Genomic DNA, 18,093 nt, shown 5'->3' with positions numbered 1-18,093 from the left:
GAATCCTCCAGTTCCCGGTGAAAAAGAAAAATAAATTGGTTATAGATAAGAACGAGCGGATCGTTCAGGTGGGTTTGGCATGGGCGCACACGCGAGGTCTTTTTTACGAGGAGGACATGCCGCCCAGCCATCCAAAGACGAATGCTTTAAAATCAGATAGTACAGCTTGTTCTATTTTATTCATTCGTTTTTTCATTTTTTTTTTCTGGGCTCACAGCGTCGAAGGAGGGGATGATCGTAAATCAGAGCGACTGTATGCCCAGAAATATAAACGCTGGGCTATTATGGAAGAATCATAGTTATGCCCTCGCTTCTTGATGTCCCGATGTCATGTTCAGACGCTCGGTCACGCTATATTCTCTTCTATTTCCTCCCCCTGTACTTCTCTACATCAGTAGACTGTCGCACCGATTTCATTCCCTCTTTTCTTAATATACGGTATTCTTGAGAATATCGAACTTTCTCTTTTTTAGTTTATTTTATTCTTGAGCAGGCGCTGTTGAAAATTTCCTCCTGAAATTTCGAGGAATTTTATTGGGAATTTCAAATTTTATGGAAAAATCAAGGGAATCTGTGAATTTCAATTCAATTATTTCACGAAAATTAATAGAAATCAGCACAATTTAGGTAAAAAATGAAATATTATTAGGGGAGAGTGGGGTAAAACGGTCCCTTTTGATTTTTTCAAAAATGTTGACCGCTCATTCAATTTTAAATAAAATGAAATAATTTTTTTTCCATGGAAACTACACTTCTTCCCCTTTAGAATGAGTCTAGACTGATCTCAATTAATGAATTTGTTTCTGAGTTATGAGTATCACAAAAAAAGTTAAAAGGGGCCGTTTTACCCCACTCTCCCTTATCAATATTATTATCATAATATTATATTATATTATAATTTTTTTATGTATATTATTGAATTCTTCATTAATTGAAAATTCAAATAAATCGGAGAATTTGATGAAATCTTCAGTCTCCAGTTGTAAAAAAAAAAATAATCTCATTAGGGAAAAAAACAGTCTTGTTAATTTTCTTCGAATAATGATAATCCTCTCAACTCTCTCGCGTGCGATAATCTCCGTCTTTCAGACAATTTCTCGGTAAAGAGAATGCCCTTTTCCTCGATTAAAAGATCAAGAGATAAACTGTAACCTCTCCAGAAGGAGGAAAATTGATGTATCGATAATTAATAATAGGCATTACAATTTGAAACAAAGGAAATACTTCAGACATATCGGCACACAAATGCAGAAATATCTGCATTAGGTGGCAGAGTAAAAATGAAATTGAAAAAACGATTGGAATCTGACACGTAGAAGCCGTTTGCCATTAGTGCCAAGCTCCGAGAGTTTGTGATAACGGAGTAAACGCGTTTCGTATAATCACTCGGTAAAATAGCTCCCACGGGATGGCGGCCTATATCGTTTGACTAGAGCTCTTTTAATCGCTCGAAATTTTTTCATTCCTGCGTTCCAATTTAGTCTGGGTTTTGATATCTCATTGATGGATTTTTTTATCTTGAAAAAATGTTTAACGTTAAGCAGAAGAATTTTATTCAAATTGAGTGAAACATTTTATTGAAATAAAATACAGCGTTTTATGCAAATGTTTTAGTTCCCGCCAAATGTTGGAAAAATACAAGAAAAGAAATATGTAATAATTGAGATTTTTCATCACGCTCATCACGAGAATTTTATTTAAATTGAGGAAAACATTTTATTCACATAAAATACAGCGTTTTATGTAAATGTTTTAGTTCACGCCAAATGTTGGAAAAATACAAGAAAAGAAATATGTAATAATTGAGATTTTTCATCACGCTCATCACGAGAATTTTATTTAAATTGAGGAAAACATTTTATTCACATAAAATACAGCGTTTTATGCAAATGTTTTAATTCACGCCAAATGTTGGAAAAATACATGAAAAGAAATATGTAATAATTGAGATTTTTCATCACGCTCATCACGAGAATTTTATTTAAATTGAGGAAAACATTTTATTCACATAAAATACAGCGTTTTATGTAAATGTTTTAGTTCACGTTAAATGTTGGAAAAATACAAGAAAAGAAATATGTAATAATTGAGATTTTTCATCACGTTAATCGCGAGAATTTTGTTTAAATTGAGTAAAACATTTTATTCACATAAAATACAGCGTTTTATGCAAATGTTTTAGTTCACGCCAAATGTTGGAAAAATACAAGAAAAGAAATATGTAATAATTGAGATTTTTCATCACGCTCATCACGAGAATTTTATTTAAATTGAGGAAAACATTTTATTCACATAAAATACAGCGTTTTATGCAAATGTTTTAATTCACGCTAAATGTTGGAAAAATACAAGAAAAGAACTATGTAATAATTGAGATTTTTCATCACGCTCATCACGAGAATTTTATTTAAATTGAGGAAAACATTTTATTCACATAAAATACAGCGTTTTATGCAAATGTTTTAGTTCACACCAAATGTTGGAAAAATACAAGAAAAGAAATATGTAATAATTGAGATTTTTCATCACGTTCATCATGCGAATTTTATTTAAATTGAGTAAAACATTTTATTCACATAAAATACAGCGTTTTATGCAAATGTTTTAGTTCACACCAAATGTTGGAAAAATACAAGAAAAGAAATATGTAATAATTGAGATTTTTCATCACGTTCATCATGCGAATTTTATTTAAATTGAGTAAAACATTTTATTCACATAAAATACAGCGTTTTATGTAAATGTTTTAGTTCACGTTAAATGTTGGAAAAATACAAGAAAAGAAATATGTAATAATTGAGATTTTTCATCACGTTAATCGCGAGAATTTTGTTTAAATTGAGTAAAACATTTTATTCACATAAAATACAGCGTTTTATGCAAATGTTTTAGTTCACGCCAAATGTTGGAAAAATACAAGAAAAGAAATATGTAATAATTGAGATTTTTCATCACGTTCATCACGAGAATTTTATTTAAATTGAGTAAAACATTTTATTCACATAAAATACAGCGTTTTATGTAAATGTTTTAGTTCACGTTAAATGTTGGAAAAATACAAGAAAAGAAATATGTAATAATTGAGATTTTTCATCACGTTAATCGCGAGAATTTTGTTTAAATTGAGTAAAACATTTTATTCACATAAAATACAGCGTTTTATGTAAATGTTTTAGTTCACGCCAAATGTTGGAAAAATACAAGAAAAGAAATATGTAATAATTGAGATTTTTCATCACGTTAATCGCGAGAATTTTATTCAAATTGAATAAAACATTTTATTCACATAAAATGCAGTATTTTATGCAAATGTTTTAGTTCACGCCAAATGTTGGAAAAATACAAGAAAAGGAATATGTAATCATAGATATTTTTCATTTGGAAAACGAAAATTAGAGGCAATTTTAGCTGATAAAAATCACGTCGCAGTGCTCGTGACTGGATCAGCATCATCGATACTGGGGAAAATCCCACTATCCGTGCGATTAAAGACGCAACATGAATTATCGTAGAATAATTACATCCTCAATTAGAAATGTCAATTCACGAATGCTGCACTGCGCATTGATGTGTCCCCCCGGTGTAAACCACTCGATTTACGGGCGAAGGAGAGAAAAAAATGGAAAACAAATTAACGGAAAATAGTAATCAGCCATTTAACGCGCGCACGTGCATACAATACTTCGCCACATGAATATTGCTCCCTGGTGAGTTGCTCGTGACGTCCCTGAACGTCTGTCAACGCTTTTATAATTATCGATTCAAGTCTTTGGCGCCACTGGAAGATAATACAATTTCCGAAATTTCATTTAATAGATTGGGAGATGGAAAGAGTTATATAATGTTTTTTCAATCATTACAATTAATTATTTTCATAATTATGTAGCATATCGTCGTCAAATAAAAAGATTATATAGTAGAAATACCAAACTGAAATAAATTATCAAGAAAATATCAAATAAAAAATTAAAATAACCGTCAACGGCAATTCAGAGTCAGAGATAATTTGTACATTGAATAACAGCGATTTGTGGATTTATATCGTTCAACACTGTTTAAACATTTGCATAACACTGAATTATTTTTAAAACATTATCACGAAAACGACTTTTGGCGCGTGGCGAACGATTTACACGCACCAGGGCACACGTGGGACAGCCCTTAAACTTTTATATCTATTATTCACACACATGTAATAAGGGGAGTAAACAGTTTACCGATTACAATCTCCGTTATTTTCTCATTCATATTCACTTTTTATTTTAATCATCAGCTTTCATTCTCTCGAATTACGATTATTTAAAATTTTTGGTTGTACTTACGTTGAATATACATTTAGAACATCATAAAAAAAATAAATTCAGTAAATTTATTTTTCCAGCTGAAATTTCCGCTCATAAAATATCCATTTCCATAAAAATGTTATATAATCGTAATAATGTTGACCTAAACAATTAATATTCCATTCACATTTAAAGAAATCATTATAAAAAAATTTTACATGTATATTTGGTGATTTGGGGTGAAGGACGGATGAAGAAGGGTTTCATTCTCTTGAATAACCATCAATTAAAATAAAATGTTTATCTAAATATTGAATATAATGTCATACACCGAAAATTTAGTGCATTGTAAAACTAATGAATTCAGTAAATTTATTTTCACAGTTGAAATTTCCGCTCATAAAATATCCATTTCCAGAAAGATGTTATATAATCGTAATAATGTTGACCTAAAAAATTAATGTTCCATTCACATTAAAAAAAAATCATTATAAAGAAATTTCACATGTATATTTAGTAATTTGGGGTGAAGGACGGATGAAAGAAGGGTTTCATTCTCTTGAATAACGATCAATTAAAATAAAATGTTTGCCTCAATATTGAATATAATGTCATTCACCGAAAATTTAGTGCATTATAAAAAGAATAAATTCAGTAAATTTATTTTTACAGCTGAAATTTCCGCTCATAAAATATCCATTTCCATAAAAATGTTATATAATCGTAATAATGTTGACCTAAAAAATTAATGTTCCATTCACATTTAAAAAAAATCATTATAAAAAAATTTCACATGTATATTTGGTAATTTGGGGTGAAAGAAGAATGAAAGAAGAGTTTCATTCTCTTGAATAATGATCAGTTAAAATCAGGGATAGCCAAATTTGTAATATTTTACTACGGTTACTTTTGCATTAGATAACATCACTCTTGAAATTTTTGAGTACTTAAGTATCATCAATTCAAATATTCAAATTTTCAACTATTTTATCAATCAATAATTTGAGGTAGCAAGATTGACGATTACTTGTATAATCGAAAATCCCCTCTCAAGAAATTTGAATTATTCACTTAGTAGTAAATTTACAGTTTCATATTAACAAATTTTAAATGTATCATTATTCGTAAAAAATGAGATTACCAATACTATATTATTTGAAAAATTGAATCAACATATTTTAAACCTTCAATAATGTGAGGGTCAAACCCTCGTAATATTACAGACATTTAATATTGATGAGGATCCCCGATTAAAATAAAATGTTTGTCTAAATGTTGAATATAATTTAGTGCATTATAAAACGAATAAATTCAGTAAATTTGTTTTTACAGTTGAAATTTCCGCTCATAAAATATCCATTTCCATAAAGATGTTATATAATCGTAATAATGTTGACCTAAAAAATTGATATTCCATTGAAATTATAAAAAAAAATCACCGAGGGAAGTAGACACTATGTCAGAGTCTCAGCCACATCTATATTTACCAATTTGGGGTCAAAGAAGGATTGGAGAGGGGTTTCGCATGGGCTCAGACATCCCTTGTTTAAGCGCCGCCCCCTGAGCCAACAGTAGTCATCCCCATTCGTCCACTCCACTTTATCCTTCGACGTTGCAAAGCAGTATCACTAGCCAATCCGAGTACCTTTGACCCCCTGGTGCACGGAATTCACGTCGTAAATCCAAATGTCCCCTGAGCACCGGTGAACCTGCGGTGACTAAAAATTCTCCCCCGTCACCAGTTATTCTCTAAATCGTCACCTCAGATCACTGGGTTTAACATTGGAGAAAGGTGGCAGTTTCAGTGGAATTGGTTTATCATTGAGTGACAGTATTTCGTGTCTCATTGTGAAGAATTGTTCGTTGTAAACCCCCGATTTATTCTTCGAACCTCGCATTTCATCGATTGACTGACAATTTTCATTAACTAATATTGAAATTCGCTCATTCGTTCCATGAAATTGTGAGATGTTCGAATTTTCCGCGACAACAAACGATTGGAAGTAGATTAAAATCGTGGGAGAAGAAACTTCCGGAAGAAAATGTAGCGAAGTTGAGTTTTTTTTCTGGAAAAGACGTTTCCATGTGCGCAAAGTGATAGATCTTCTCAATTATGGAGTTCACTTGGACGATCCAACATCAAAGTGCTGACCCTATCGACAGCAGGAGTCATCACAATGATCAGGAGGAGACCAACTCGGTCATTGGGCATTCAGCCGCGAGGAGACTTCTCGCAGGTGACGAGGATTAATTCAGTAGCGAAGTGGTAAACCGGTACAAGTCAATTTTGACTATTGACCAGTTTTCAATGAATATCTCGGAATCTAAGGGAGATAGCAAACTTTTTGTTATAACATTTTTTGTAGAGCCGATTGAGAGCTACAACAAATGTCAGTACGAAAATTTCGCTATCTCCCTTAGATTCGGAAATATCCCTCAAAAACTCAACTGGGAGATGAGTCGACTTAAACCGTTTTACCACTTCGCTACGGAATTAAATAACCACGAGTTCAAGTCATTCATTCACTCATGTCCAGGAAACTTAATTGAATAAATTATTCTTCAACATTATTATGCACTCAGACAGGTATTTTATTCCATAATGAAGCAATCAATAAGACGTGATGAGTTGATTTCCTTCTGAGAGAATTTATTCCCGATTTAAGAATGATTTTCTAAACAAATTTTACAATTGACTGCTATATTTTTTTTCTCCATAAAATATCGGAATGAAAAAGAAAAAAATTGTGGGACATTTGCTTATAATCAGGCGCATAATGACTAAATTTCAAGTGATGACACAAAGTTGACGCACGAGCCTAAACAAAAAAAGGGTAAACGTTTCAGATTATAGATCCTCGAAGGGGGTCTCACAATGTTTGCGGATATTTTCACACATGTTATTCCCCCCCCCCTCCCCCCACACCTGATCTGACCCCTCAATAAAAACCCACCAATTACCGTAATCACCCCAATCGTCTGAGCATGAGATCGCGTGGGGTGGTTCACCTATGAAAATAGGAATGAATAAATAAAACAGCTGCCAACACCGGGTGAAAGGGAACTGTTGCTCCATTAACTCGAAAACGTTTAAATGCCGCACTTCCGGTTCCATTTGATCACTTGTCACCGGCACCTGTCGCTAAAAATTACCGGAAAATTTGTTAATTTCTTTTGCAAAAAGGATAAAAATGCGCTCGTTTCTTCTTTTTCATTAAAAAAGGTGTTTAAAGTCTGAATAAAAAAATCAATCGACATTCCAAGATTTATAACTCGATAATACCCAACAATTAGTCCGACTTAGAAAGCTTGAAATGCGTCATCTCTCGCTGGAGAAAAATTCCCTCGAGATGATAAAAAAATATTCAGCATTAGAATTCAACGAGTAGAAACGCCTATCCCGGGTTTATAGTCTGGAAATTATGCATAAAGAAAATTTCCCCAGTTCATTTATTTCTTTCCACTCATCATCAATGTTTTAATGCAACAACTACGATTGGCAGAGAAATTGAAATGAAGGAAAAACCACGTGGAGACGAAGAAATTGATCTTTCACTCTCGTTTAGAGATTCTGATTGTCTTTCTCCGTGACTTATCTTCGTTTCCTCCATTCCTTTGTTGCATTATCAGTCGTGCATTCGTACCACGAACGGAATACAAAATACTAAATATTTTGTTGACGCCGCATGAGACGACAATTTTAATTGGATTTCACGTTCTTTGTCTCGACGAGTTAATTACCCACGTTCTGTTACGCAAAAATGACAGTGGAAAAAAATGAATTCCCAAAGGCTTATTAAGCTTGTCATCATCGGGCTGGCGATGCCTAATGCTGAATTCGTGTTGTACCTGGGAAAGTCGTCCAGTCTGGTGACTCGAACGAGTCCCGCCCCTGGCTGGAAAGTCGTGTTTTCATGGAGACTCTGTGATACGGGGACAAGTCAATTTCCACTTCCGGACGTGACTCAGTTGAATCAAATTGTCGAAGTGAAATAAAAAATGGGAATAAAAATGATGAAAAATCGTTGCGATTTTAGTCGCCGTTTTTAGGGATTCTCCTTTGAGATTGCTGGGAGGATTTGAGGGAACTCGGTCGACCCTTGAGCCGGTTGTTTGGTCGATAAGAGAGCAGAAACCACCTATGGTTACGCCTCAATTTATCCCCACCGTTTTCGTTGCAGATTTGTCATCGCGACATGAATAATTTTTTTCCGCCGAGTGTTTCACGTCGTTTTATTACTCCAGTGGGATTTACCTCGATGAAAAAAATTGTATTCAATTTAATGGTCCCTATAATTGAAACATTTCTCTCTATTAATGAGAGTCAATGGATTGAATTTAATGAAAATAAAAAATATTTCGTTGAAGTATCGGTGATTTCAGCTCTCTCAAGGAGAAATAAGCCACTCTGTTCTCAATGAAAAAGAATAATGCCGAGAGAGAAATGATTTTCGTTGGGATTGAGGATTTAATCTGTTTTTCTTAGTGTAGCCATCCTTAAGTCAACTGGCAGTTCAGTTCCAACTATGTACGACCGGAAGGGACGAGTTATGACACTTGAATCGCTCGATTAAACTCTCAAGAGGGTCCAAGGTGCTCTTCCGACACTTTCTGCTCTTTACTATGAGGACTTGTCTAAAATGAATACAATACTATATTCGCGAATGCAAAAATATCCGACGAGCCAGTGAACCGTAGAGACTTTATCCTCATTTCAATTCTTTTCTTTCGTTTCCGGAATTTTTAATGTTTCAGTGGGGGCTCGCGGGTTATTGAATTTTCCTTCCGTGGATGTATTTTCTGGATTCTCTCTATAGTTTTCTTTTTTAATTACTCAATTAGTTATTTCCCCGGGTTTTTGGAAATTTATATCGCACAGTTCTACTGGAATTTCATGTAAAATAACGAATTCTCTTGCAACAATTTCTCTAGTAAAATTAAAATCCTGAAAAGAAGGTTAATGACTAAAACGAGCCGCTCTGTATTTTAAAAATAATCTGTCATGTCCAAGAACTCTCTCCAACATCCTCCCCGAGAAATAAAAAAAGGAAAAGTGAATTAAAACTTCTGAACCTCACCTCCAACGCAATAGTTATTCACATCACGCGAGTTGAAAATATTTTCCTGAGCTCGAGCTCCAGAAGAATTCTTAGCCATTTGCAAGACCTTTGAGAACCAGCGAGAAGGAGAAAAAGACGCATAAAAGCAGACAGAGTTGGTACGAGGTCGACACCTCGCAATCAACTGTCCCTCGCATGTGGCATTAATGTAAAAACTTTGCGTCTCACCCACCCACACGTTGCATTCAATAAGAGAAAGAGACAATTTTAATTCACTCATGAGATGTGAGAGAGGGGAATTGAAAGTTGAGTGAATTATTGTCGCAAATTGACACGAAAAACTCAATTGAAATGATATCAATAAATCTTGGCTTGATTCGATAAAAAAGTATCGTGTACACCGTTGTGGCTTTGCAAGGGTCAGAGATTGTGACTTGGCACGATTGTAGAATCAGTGGTAGAGTGCTGATTAATTATCCTCCTCTGTATTTTCATGTTCAGTTATTTATACCACAAATTCACGGCATTAGGCATGATGCGCATTCACTTCGCCTGGAGGACGGGACGATCTATCCTTGTGGCAAAGTGAAATTACAATTAATCAATAAATTTAGATGAATAATAAATAATAATCAGTTATAGAAATGATTTGTCACTGATTGTCCGTGAAATTTATGAATGAAAAGGTGAAGTTTAAAAAATCCACGAAAATATTATAATTTTGGCTAGATTTATGGCGTTTTCTCCTACGGTTTCTACACTGAAAGAAATTTCAATTGTCATTTCAACTACAAGGGAATTGTCAAAAAAATAATAGTTACGGTAACAATAAACATTGTAGATTCAACTATTACATTAAAGTGAAAATTACATCATAATGTTGATGACACTGTTTGACATAGTAAATCGAACGGTGAATTCTAGTTTAATCTACAAAATTTATTGTTACTGTAAATATAATTTCTTTGACAATTCCCTTGTAGTTAAAGTTACCATTGAAATTTTTCTCAGTGCATTTTCCAAAGACTTTTCAATGCATTCCAATTTTTTTTTTAGGAAGGGGCGATTTCGTAGGCGGAATCGACAATGAAGCACTAGATTTTTCTCAACTCGAGGATTTCATCAACAGTGACAGTCCACATCCAGCAACGTAAGTGTCAAAAGAAAAAAAACAATTAAATAAACAACGGAAAATCTTCGGATTTCATTTTTTTTTCATCTCTGGACATAATAATCCAATCTACGATATCGAAAATTGTCCCCAGAGCGAAGAAAAAAATACACAATAATTGTCACAAGCGTTGTGAAATAATAGTGTGTAACCTTGGTTGGAAAAAAAAATGTAAAAAAATACAATGATTGAATGCCGGTGATTTAATCATGAGAAAATCCGTTACGCTGGATAATCACATGTCGAACGAACTCTCCGAAAAATAATACGGGATTTAATTGCCGTTTAATTTCACATGACAGTAATTTTCCAAATTGGGTGTGAAATTTTTCGAAATAGGATTTAAAAAAAAAGATAGAATTTATTGGGGTTTTCTATTAAATTTTTCCGTACGTGTGCAGACTCAAACGATCAGAGAAGGCTTTATCCTTTGAATTGAACTCATTCGCTCAATCGTCATCAGCCGGATTTTTTAAAAATATGAAGTTAATGCCACCATTGAGGGCTCGAACAGCAGTAAACCGTTAGTAACAACGTAATGACGAGCTCATGCAGACAGCAAACGAAATTGATGGAATCAGTGCTGTGTCGCATTAGGGTAATTTGTCTCGTATCCACTCAATAAAGGGTAAGGGAGGAGCGGGGGGGAATTATAAACGCACTTGTAGGACAATGGTGATGGTGAAAATGGTGGAGTGAGCACTGTAAATCGAGGGCTCGTGCCACCGGAACCATGCAGAGACCATTGAGATATCACTTCCTCTGTCAGGATAACTCGAATCGTCAAAATTTTGAGGGAACAATGGATGAACGTTCAATATTCTCGATGAGATCGAGGAAAAGTGGCGGAGTTGATCATTCGAACAGATAAATCTAAAGTTTCCCAACTAAAATTATTCGAAATTTCTCGGATTTTTTTTTAAGGAGAGACTACTATGAGTTTTAAAAGTCATGGGTTATTGGAGTGGGATTTTTCATACGTTGACGATCGATTATGTAGATCTGAAAACGAATAATTAGTGCAACAAAAATTTTTTTTTATTGTTCGTTTGCCCGAAAACGCTTCAAATGATAAAAACAGTCCAGGGCTTCCAATTTTCGAGCTACAAAATACTTTTTTTTTCAAAATTTTCGGAAATATGTGTGGAACAACAGTTACGAGCCAGTTTTTTTGGAATTCGACTCCTACACAGCTGATTTCGGATTTTTTTATATAAAAAATGCACTATTTATGTAACAAAATACAAGAAAGCAAATTTAGCCATGTACGAGGCGAAATAAAAAAAAATAGCTCCTAATTGTTATTCCACATATTTTTCCGAAAATTTTGAAAAAAAAATCTTTCATAACTCAAAAATTGGAGACCCTGGACTGTTTTTGGCATTTTAAGCGTTTTCGGGCAAACGAACAATAAAAAAAATTTTGTTTGCACTAATTATTCGTTTTCAGATCTACATAATCGATCTTCAACGTATGAAAAGTCTCCCCTTAATTGAAATTGGTTGACATTGCATTTCCTGCTGAACATACAAGTCCTCTCCCAGTAAAAGAAGAAAAATTCCCATCTGAAAATTCAAAACCGACGTCACGCCAGCACGCGTGTCAATTCGATAGCGATATCTCTATTTCATAAAGTCTGGAATACTTCATCTCTCCACATTAATCGAGAGACGAGAGAGCTGTAATTATCTGAGCGTTTTTACAGCCATACAATTTTTTCATTTTTTAACGCGTTTTGGGGCGCGTGAAATAAAAATGAATACTACCGAGCGAAGCGTAAAAACAAAGATATTGTTGTGGAAACATTATAGAACCCCACAATACAATGTTTAAAATTCACGAGCCACAGTGACCAAAGTTCAGCAAAAATCGCAGACATAATTCGTTAAATTTTTCATATACGCTTTTTTAAAAATGTACAAAACGATAAACGTTGTGCTGTTGAACAAAAACATCACAACAAAAAGAAGAGACAGAGAGAGAGTGCGAACAAGAGAGGAAGAAATAATCGTAAAAAAACTAGCTGCAGTATAAAGCGTACGTCGAAAGGTCAAGGCCGCTCCTGCCGCGAACAATACCTCGTGTCCCTGCCACATGGCTCCATAAATATCGTAAAAGTATTTTACTTCAATGTTTGCAGTTACTTCGCAGACACCTTAGCGCACAATGAGACAGCGGTCCCATCCCACAACGGCCGAGTGGATGGAGGCCCGCATCCTCCCACCCGTCTCCCCTCCCCCATCACTCAAAATCACCAGGTCCAGACCTCCTGTCCCCCGGGGACGACAGCGGTCCCCGCCAATTCCACCCCCTACAAGGATTCCCAAGCCTACGTTCACCCTCACGCCCTCCCCGAGAGCCCCCCGGACAGTGGTTCGGAGCCTCCGTACTCTCCCCCTGGCCACCACGAGTCCCAGCACGTCCACTCGCCCCACCAAAAGTCCGCAGTCCAGGACATTCTGCTCCATCACCCGGGGAATGGGATGACCTACCCAGCCTCGAACCTCCTGCCGCCCTCGCCGAGGACCCTGGGCTCCTCGGCGGATCCCCTCCTCCTGAGTCACCCCGTCCTCACCCCCCTCCTCGCCCCAGTGACAGCAAACCTGTCGTCCTCCTCGTCGTCATCGTCCTCGTCGTCCTCGCCCTCCTCCCAACAGATGGCCTCCTCCCTGCCACTTCCCCACGAGCACAGCCCCAGTGGCATCACAACCCTCTACTCCTCCCTCCAATCGGCACCGAAGAAACGAAAACTCAGCCAAGACAGTATGATCCACGTCAAGCAGGAGCCAGAGCTCGGGACAATCGAGCACAGCTGCTCCAGCAGTGGTGCAGTCCTCGAGAGTGAGGAGGTCAACGGCGATAACTCGTACATTGACTCGAGTTATCAGTGCATCAGGTTCCATCCCTTTCAGCAGACGACCTGGCACGCACTCTGCGATCACAATTTGAAGGAGCTACCGACACCGCATTACAGAGTCGACGCCGATAAAGGATTCAACTTCAGTAATTCGGACGACGCATTTGTCTGCCAGAAGAAGAATCACTTCCAGATCACTTGTCACGCGCAGCTGCAGGGGGACGCAGTGTTCGTTAGGACGGGGGAGGGATTGAAGAAGATCAGCAGTTTTCAGCTGCATTTTTACGGGGTCAAGGTGGAATCGCCGAGCCAGACGATCAGGGTGGAGCAGAGCCAGAGTGACAGGAGCAAGAAACCCTTTCATCCAGTGGTGTAAGTACACAGATGGAAAAATCTTCGAGGGGTAATTTCAATAGTGAAGCGGTAAAACACTTCAAGTCGATTCAGCCTTCAGCTGAGTTTTCGAGGAATATCTTTTTTTTTTTTATTTAAGCGCGAAACCTACAGATTTATACAGCTGTCAATAGAAAAAAAGAAAGGATATATATAATATAATTTACATCTTATTGTAGTATCAAAGTTGTGACATTTCTTCCTTGAATTGAACATTTTTATGTTTTTATTTTTTTCTTAAGGATCAGTTAACAATTATAGTTCATTATACATCCGAGGAATATCTTCGAATCTAAGGGAGATAGTGAAATTGTCATAATAACCTTTTTTGTAGAGCGAGTTGAGTGCTACAAAAAAGGTAGAGACAAGAATTTTGCTATCTCCCTTAGATTTCGAGATATTGATTAAAAACCACTTTACCGCTTCGGTACTGATTTGAGTTGATTGATTATGAAATTTTCTCGATATCCCTCACATCCCTCAGTATCTTCATTACACTAAAATAGCACCCCTTTCAGGGTGGAACTGGGTGGCGAGCGTGTCACGAAGGTGACAGTAGGTCGTCTCCACTTTTCCGAAACGACAAGCAATAACATGAGAAAAAAAGGCAAGCCAAATCCAGACCAAAGGTACTTCCATCTAGTAGTGGGTCTCCACGCTCACACATCAGATCAATCGAGTTATCAAGTTGTGGCACACGCATCGGAGAGGATAATAGTGCGAGCGAGCAATCCAGGGCAATTTGAGTCCGAGGGGACGGGGGTGGGAACAGAGGGTGGCTGGCAGAGGGGAGGTGCCCCAGACAGTGTTTACCACGCAGGAAGAGTCGGGATCAACACAGACAGGCCCGACGAGGCCCTCGTGGTCCACGGGAACATGAAGGTGACAGGGCACATTGTCCAGCCGAGTGATGCGAGGGCCAAGCAAAATGTCCAGGAGGTCGACACCAAGGAGCAGCTGCGGAATGTCCAGCAGTTGAGGGTCGTCAAGTACAGATACGTCCCTGAATTCGCTCTGCACTCTGGTCTGGGCATAAAAACCTCGGAGGACACTGGAGTCATCGCCCAAGAGGTCCAGCAAATTATTCCAGAGGCTGTTTTGCCAGCCGGTGACATCGTCCTCCCAAATGGTCAGAGGATCGAGAACTTTCTGGTGGTGAATAAAGAGAGAATCTTCATGGAGAATGTCGGAGCTGTGAAGGAGCTCTGCAAAGTCACTGACAGCCTGGAGACGAGGATCGATCAGCTCGAGAGGATAAACAAACGCCTGGCTAAGCTCAAGAGGGGCGACAGCCTGAAGAGCTCGGTGAGCACAGTGTCGAGCATTGCCTCTGGCAAGTACATCCCCTCCAACAAGAAGAATTCAGTCTCAAGGAGGTGCGAGAGGGAGGAGGACCTCCTCTGCAGCAACAAGTTCATCCAGATAATAATTGTCATTCTGATTTTAATAATGGCATTTTGTCTCGTGGCGATGGCAACTCTCTACTTCATGGAGTACCAGAAGCGAAGCTCGCTGGAGTGGACTGCTGTTGCTGGCGGTGGAATCATGGGAATCGGTCCAGCTCCAACTGCACCAACAACTCCCAATTACAATTCCAGGTTCAATCCTCTGGTGCACAGCACTGCCTCCAACTATCAGACTAAGCAGAGTGGATTCAGCAGGGGTCCGGACAATCAGGCGACGGTCAAGGATGTGGGCCTGTCTACCCTGGCACCTGACACGAAGAAGCAGATTTATTCACAAGAGATCACGTCGTGGTACCCCTTCGGACACTCTGGGGGACAAGGCAAGCACGAGAAGAATAACGAGTTCCCCAGTAATTGGTTGAGCAGGAATGGCGGGGGAGTTGTGCCCAGTAACGTTGATGAGAATGATCCTGGAGAGGTGGAGAGTGCTGGCAAGGGTCCTGCACCGCTGGGGAGACCCCCCAAGTGTCCTATGCACTACACGGCCTTAGGAAATTCGTGTCAGGTAATGAAAAACTGAAAATAATATGTGGTGCTAGTTTTTTACTGTTTTATCTGTCAGGTTTATTGCTGCACTGATATCCACCCCCTGGAGGATCCACATCCTGAGCATCCACCGGAGAAGAAACCCATGTGTAAATATCTGTCGTTATTTTGAATTTTGAAATTGAATATTTCATTAATTGTCATATGCTCTGTAATCAGCAGATCACCTGGAGCATCCACTCAGTTTAGAAGAGAAGAAGAAGGTGAATAAAGGTCTCCAGAATGGCATCAGCCCTGCTGACTCCAACACTCAGACACTCGTCAAAGAGGTAAACATTTTTTTTATGCACTTTCTGGAGGAATGGCACTTGCTTTTCAATTTGCAATTAATAAACTCATTTATTTGTCTCAATGAAAATGATTTGATGATTTGATGTGGAATGAATGGTTTTGTCTGTATCTCGTCAATTAAGAAAATCCGATTTTGTCCGCCAGACAAACTTCAAATATTTGCATAAGAGAAGTCGAAGAGAGGCAGGTGGAGGTGAATGGGGAGAAGTGGCGTCCAATGCAGCAGGATCCCTCCCACCGGAGCCAAAACCTCAATTACAAATAGTCGCAAAGACATTCAATGCAACCCTCGATCAGAGATACTGCTCGGTGACATCCCCAGGGACTCCCAACAACTTCAGTTGCGATGTACCACTGTCCAAACACATGCCAGACACCCACTTGACCCTTCACTTCGTGGGGATGCCCTGGTACTGGCAGATTGTCCAGCTCTGTCCGATCCCCTCGAATCCTGCGGACGAGTCCATGGTCTGCGGTTGGGGGTACACTATTCAACAGCAGCAGCAGCAGCAGCAGCACCAGCAGCAGATCAAGTACACTGAGAATGCCAATCAGCATGGGGACCAGTCGTTCTCCCTTGATGTGGCGTTTTACCTGAGGAAGACCCTCAGATTCAGAGTTCCCACTGTTCAGCCTCAAGAGGATGTCTGCAAAAATGGACATGCGAGTGATTACATTGAATTCACTCTGCACTTCCATCGTGACTGCGACGGTTGAATGATTGTACTCTTGAGATTGGTCGATTACTACTAACGATGCAGGATTTCGTTGGATCCACTCCAATTGGAGACTATTTTACTTCAACACTCAACGTTCTTGATGAATCGTGCGATCCATGCTTCGGTGATAACGAAATATATAAATAAACAGAGAAGAAAGACACGAATATGAGGAGTAAGGGGAGCAGAGATTAAAGTTTTGGGGAGGAATTGTATCGGAACAATTCGTCGAGCAAAATAATTGGCGTTTTTTTCCATAAAAAAAGTGCACAAGACTATTGTAATCATGATGATAATCTACTTATTCTGAACTGCATCTGTACATTTTTCATAAATCATTCCAATTACTCGAGGAATTTTAATTCATCATCACATTTATTCCAAATTTGTTGGATATTTTTTGATAACTTCAAGTACCTACTCTAGTTATTTTATACTTAAGTTTCATTGTTGAAATTTTTTTGCCTCATTATTGGAGAATCTCTTATAACGAAATAGTATTAATCTAGGTATATTCTGGAAGAGGTAAATGTAAGGAATGAAATTTCTTTTTAATAGTTGAGGAAAGAAATGAGAACGGAGGTGAATGGGTTGGGGCGGTTTTTACGAAGGAAATTTCCATGAAATCGATGAAATTAATTCTTAAGAGACTAGATACACTTGTAAATACAGCCCAATGATATTCCACTGAGAAAGTATTGATTAGTTATAAAATTAAAATGAAGAACAAATGAGAGAGAGAGTTGATTCATGATTACTCTTATGAGATACTGAAGATCTTTGGCTTTGAGCTTTTTCATTTATAGTCTCGATTATTCCCACATCATTGCTAAATGATACAGTTGAAAGGTGCAATAATGAAGAATGAATCTCGTAATTTTACTTTGAAACAAGAGATATTTGTAATGAGTAATATAAATGTCAACGAAACTGAAGAGAGAATTTTTCAAAAAAAGTGAAATAACTCGATTATCCCGATCATTGGAATCAACAGAGAGAATTGAGATTTTTTTTGTTTTTAGGTTTTTAGTCTATTTTTAAAGCATGACATAATGTATAGAATTTTTAGATAACTAGTCCCCGTAAAATGACTCCGGCAGACGCTAAAGTGAGGAATTCTTTGTTTTCTTCCCCTTCTGACGCTAAATGTCTATTGTTTAGGATTAGATTATCAGTGCCTTGTGGATTTACCTGTATATTTGATGATAAAATTTTATGTAAAATGTATTATTGTACTGCATATTTATTAATATATCATTGAAATTATAATATTATAGCGGTAGAATAAAGAATATTGCTCTGTGAAC

The 18,093-nt window shown here is 37.5% G+C and overlaps 1 protein-coding gene across 3 annotated transcripts in view; it reads left to right on the top strand.

Annotated features, from left to right (window-relative positions):
* LOC107039327 (myelin regulatory factor) overlaps window positions 1-18,092 on the top strand; it is a 28,774-nt gene extending 10,682 nt beyond the window's left edge. Inside the window, exons 2-7 of one of the 3 annotated variants that reach the window (XM_015258906.1) lie at window positions 10,400-10,493; window positions 12,655-13,743; window positions 14,283-15,735; window positions 15,793-15,865; window positions 15,936-16,045; window positions 16,212-18,092. In XM_015258906.1, the coding sequence (XP_015114392.1) occupies window positions 10,400-10,493; window positions 12,655-13,743; window positions 14,283-15,735; window positions 15,793-15,865; window positions 15,936-16,045; window positions 16,212-16,784 (3,392 nt within the window). In that variant the 3' untranslated portion in view covers window positions 16,785-18,092. Of the gene's footprint in view, window positions 1-10,399; window positions 10,494-12,654; window positions 13,744-14,270; window positions 15,736-15,792; window positions 15,866-15,935; window positions 16,046-16,211 lie in introns of all 3 variants that reach the window. The other 2 variants (XM_015258898.1, XM_015258890.1) reach the window with 2 other exon arrangements.
* Window position 18,093: the final 1 nt, after the last annotated feature.

This window comes from Diachasma alloeum, unplaced genomic scaffold, assembly GCF_001412515.2.
Source record: "Diachasma alloeum isolate Michigan unplaced genomic scaffold, Dall2.0 Dall_scaffold_00178, whole genome shotgun sequence".
Lineage (NCBI taxonomy): Eukaryota > Metazoa > Arthropoda > Insecta > Hymenoptera > Braconidae > Diachasma > Diachasma alloeum.
This window is presented reverse-complemented; position numbering and strand designations above follow the sequence as displayed.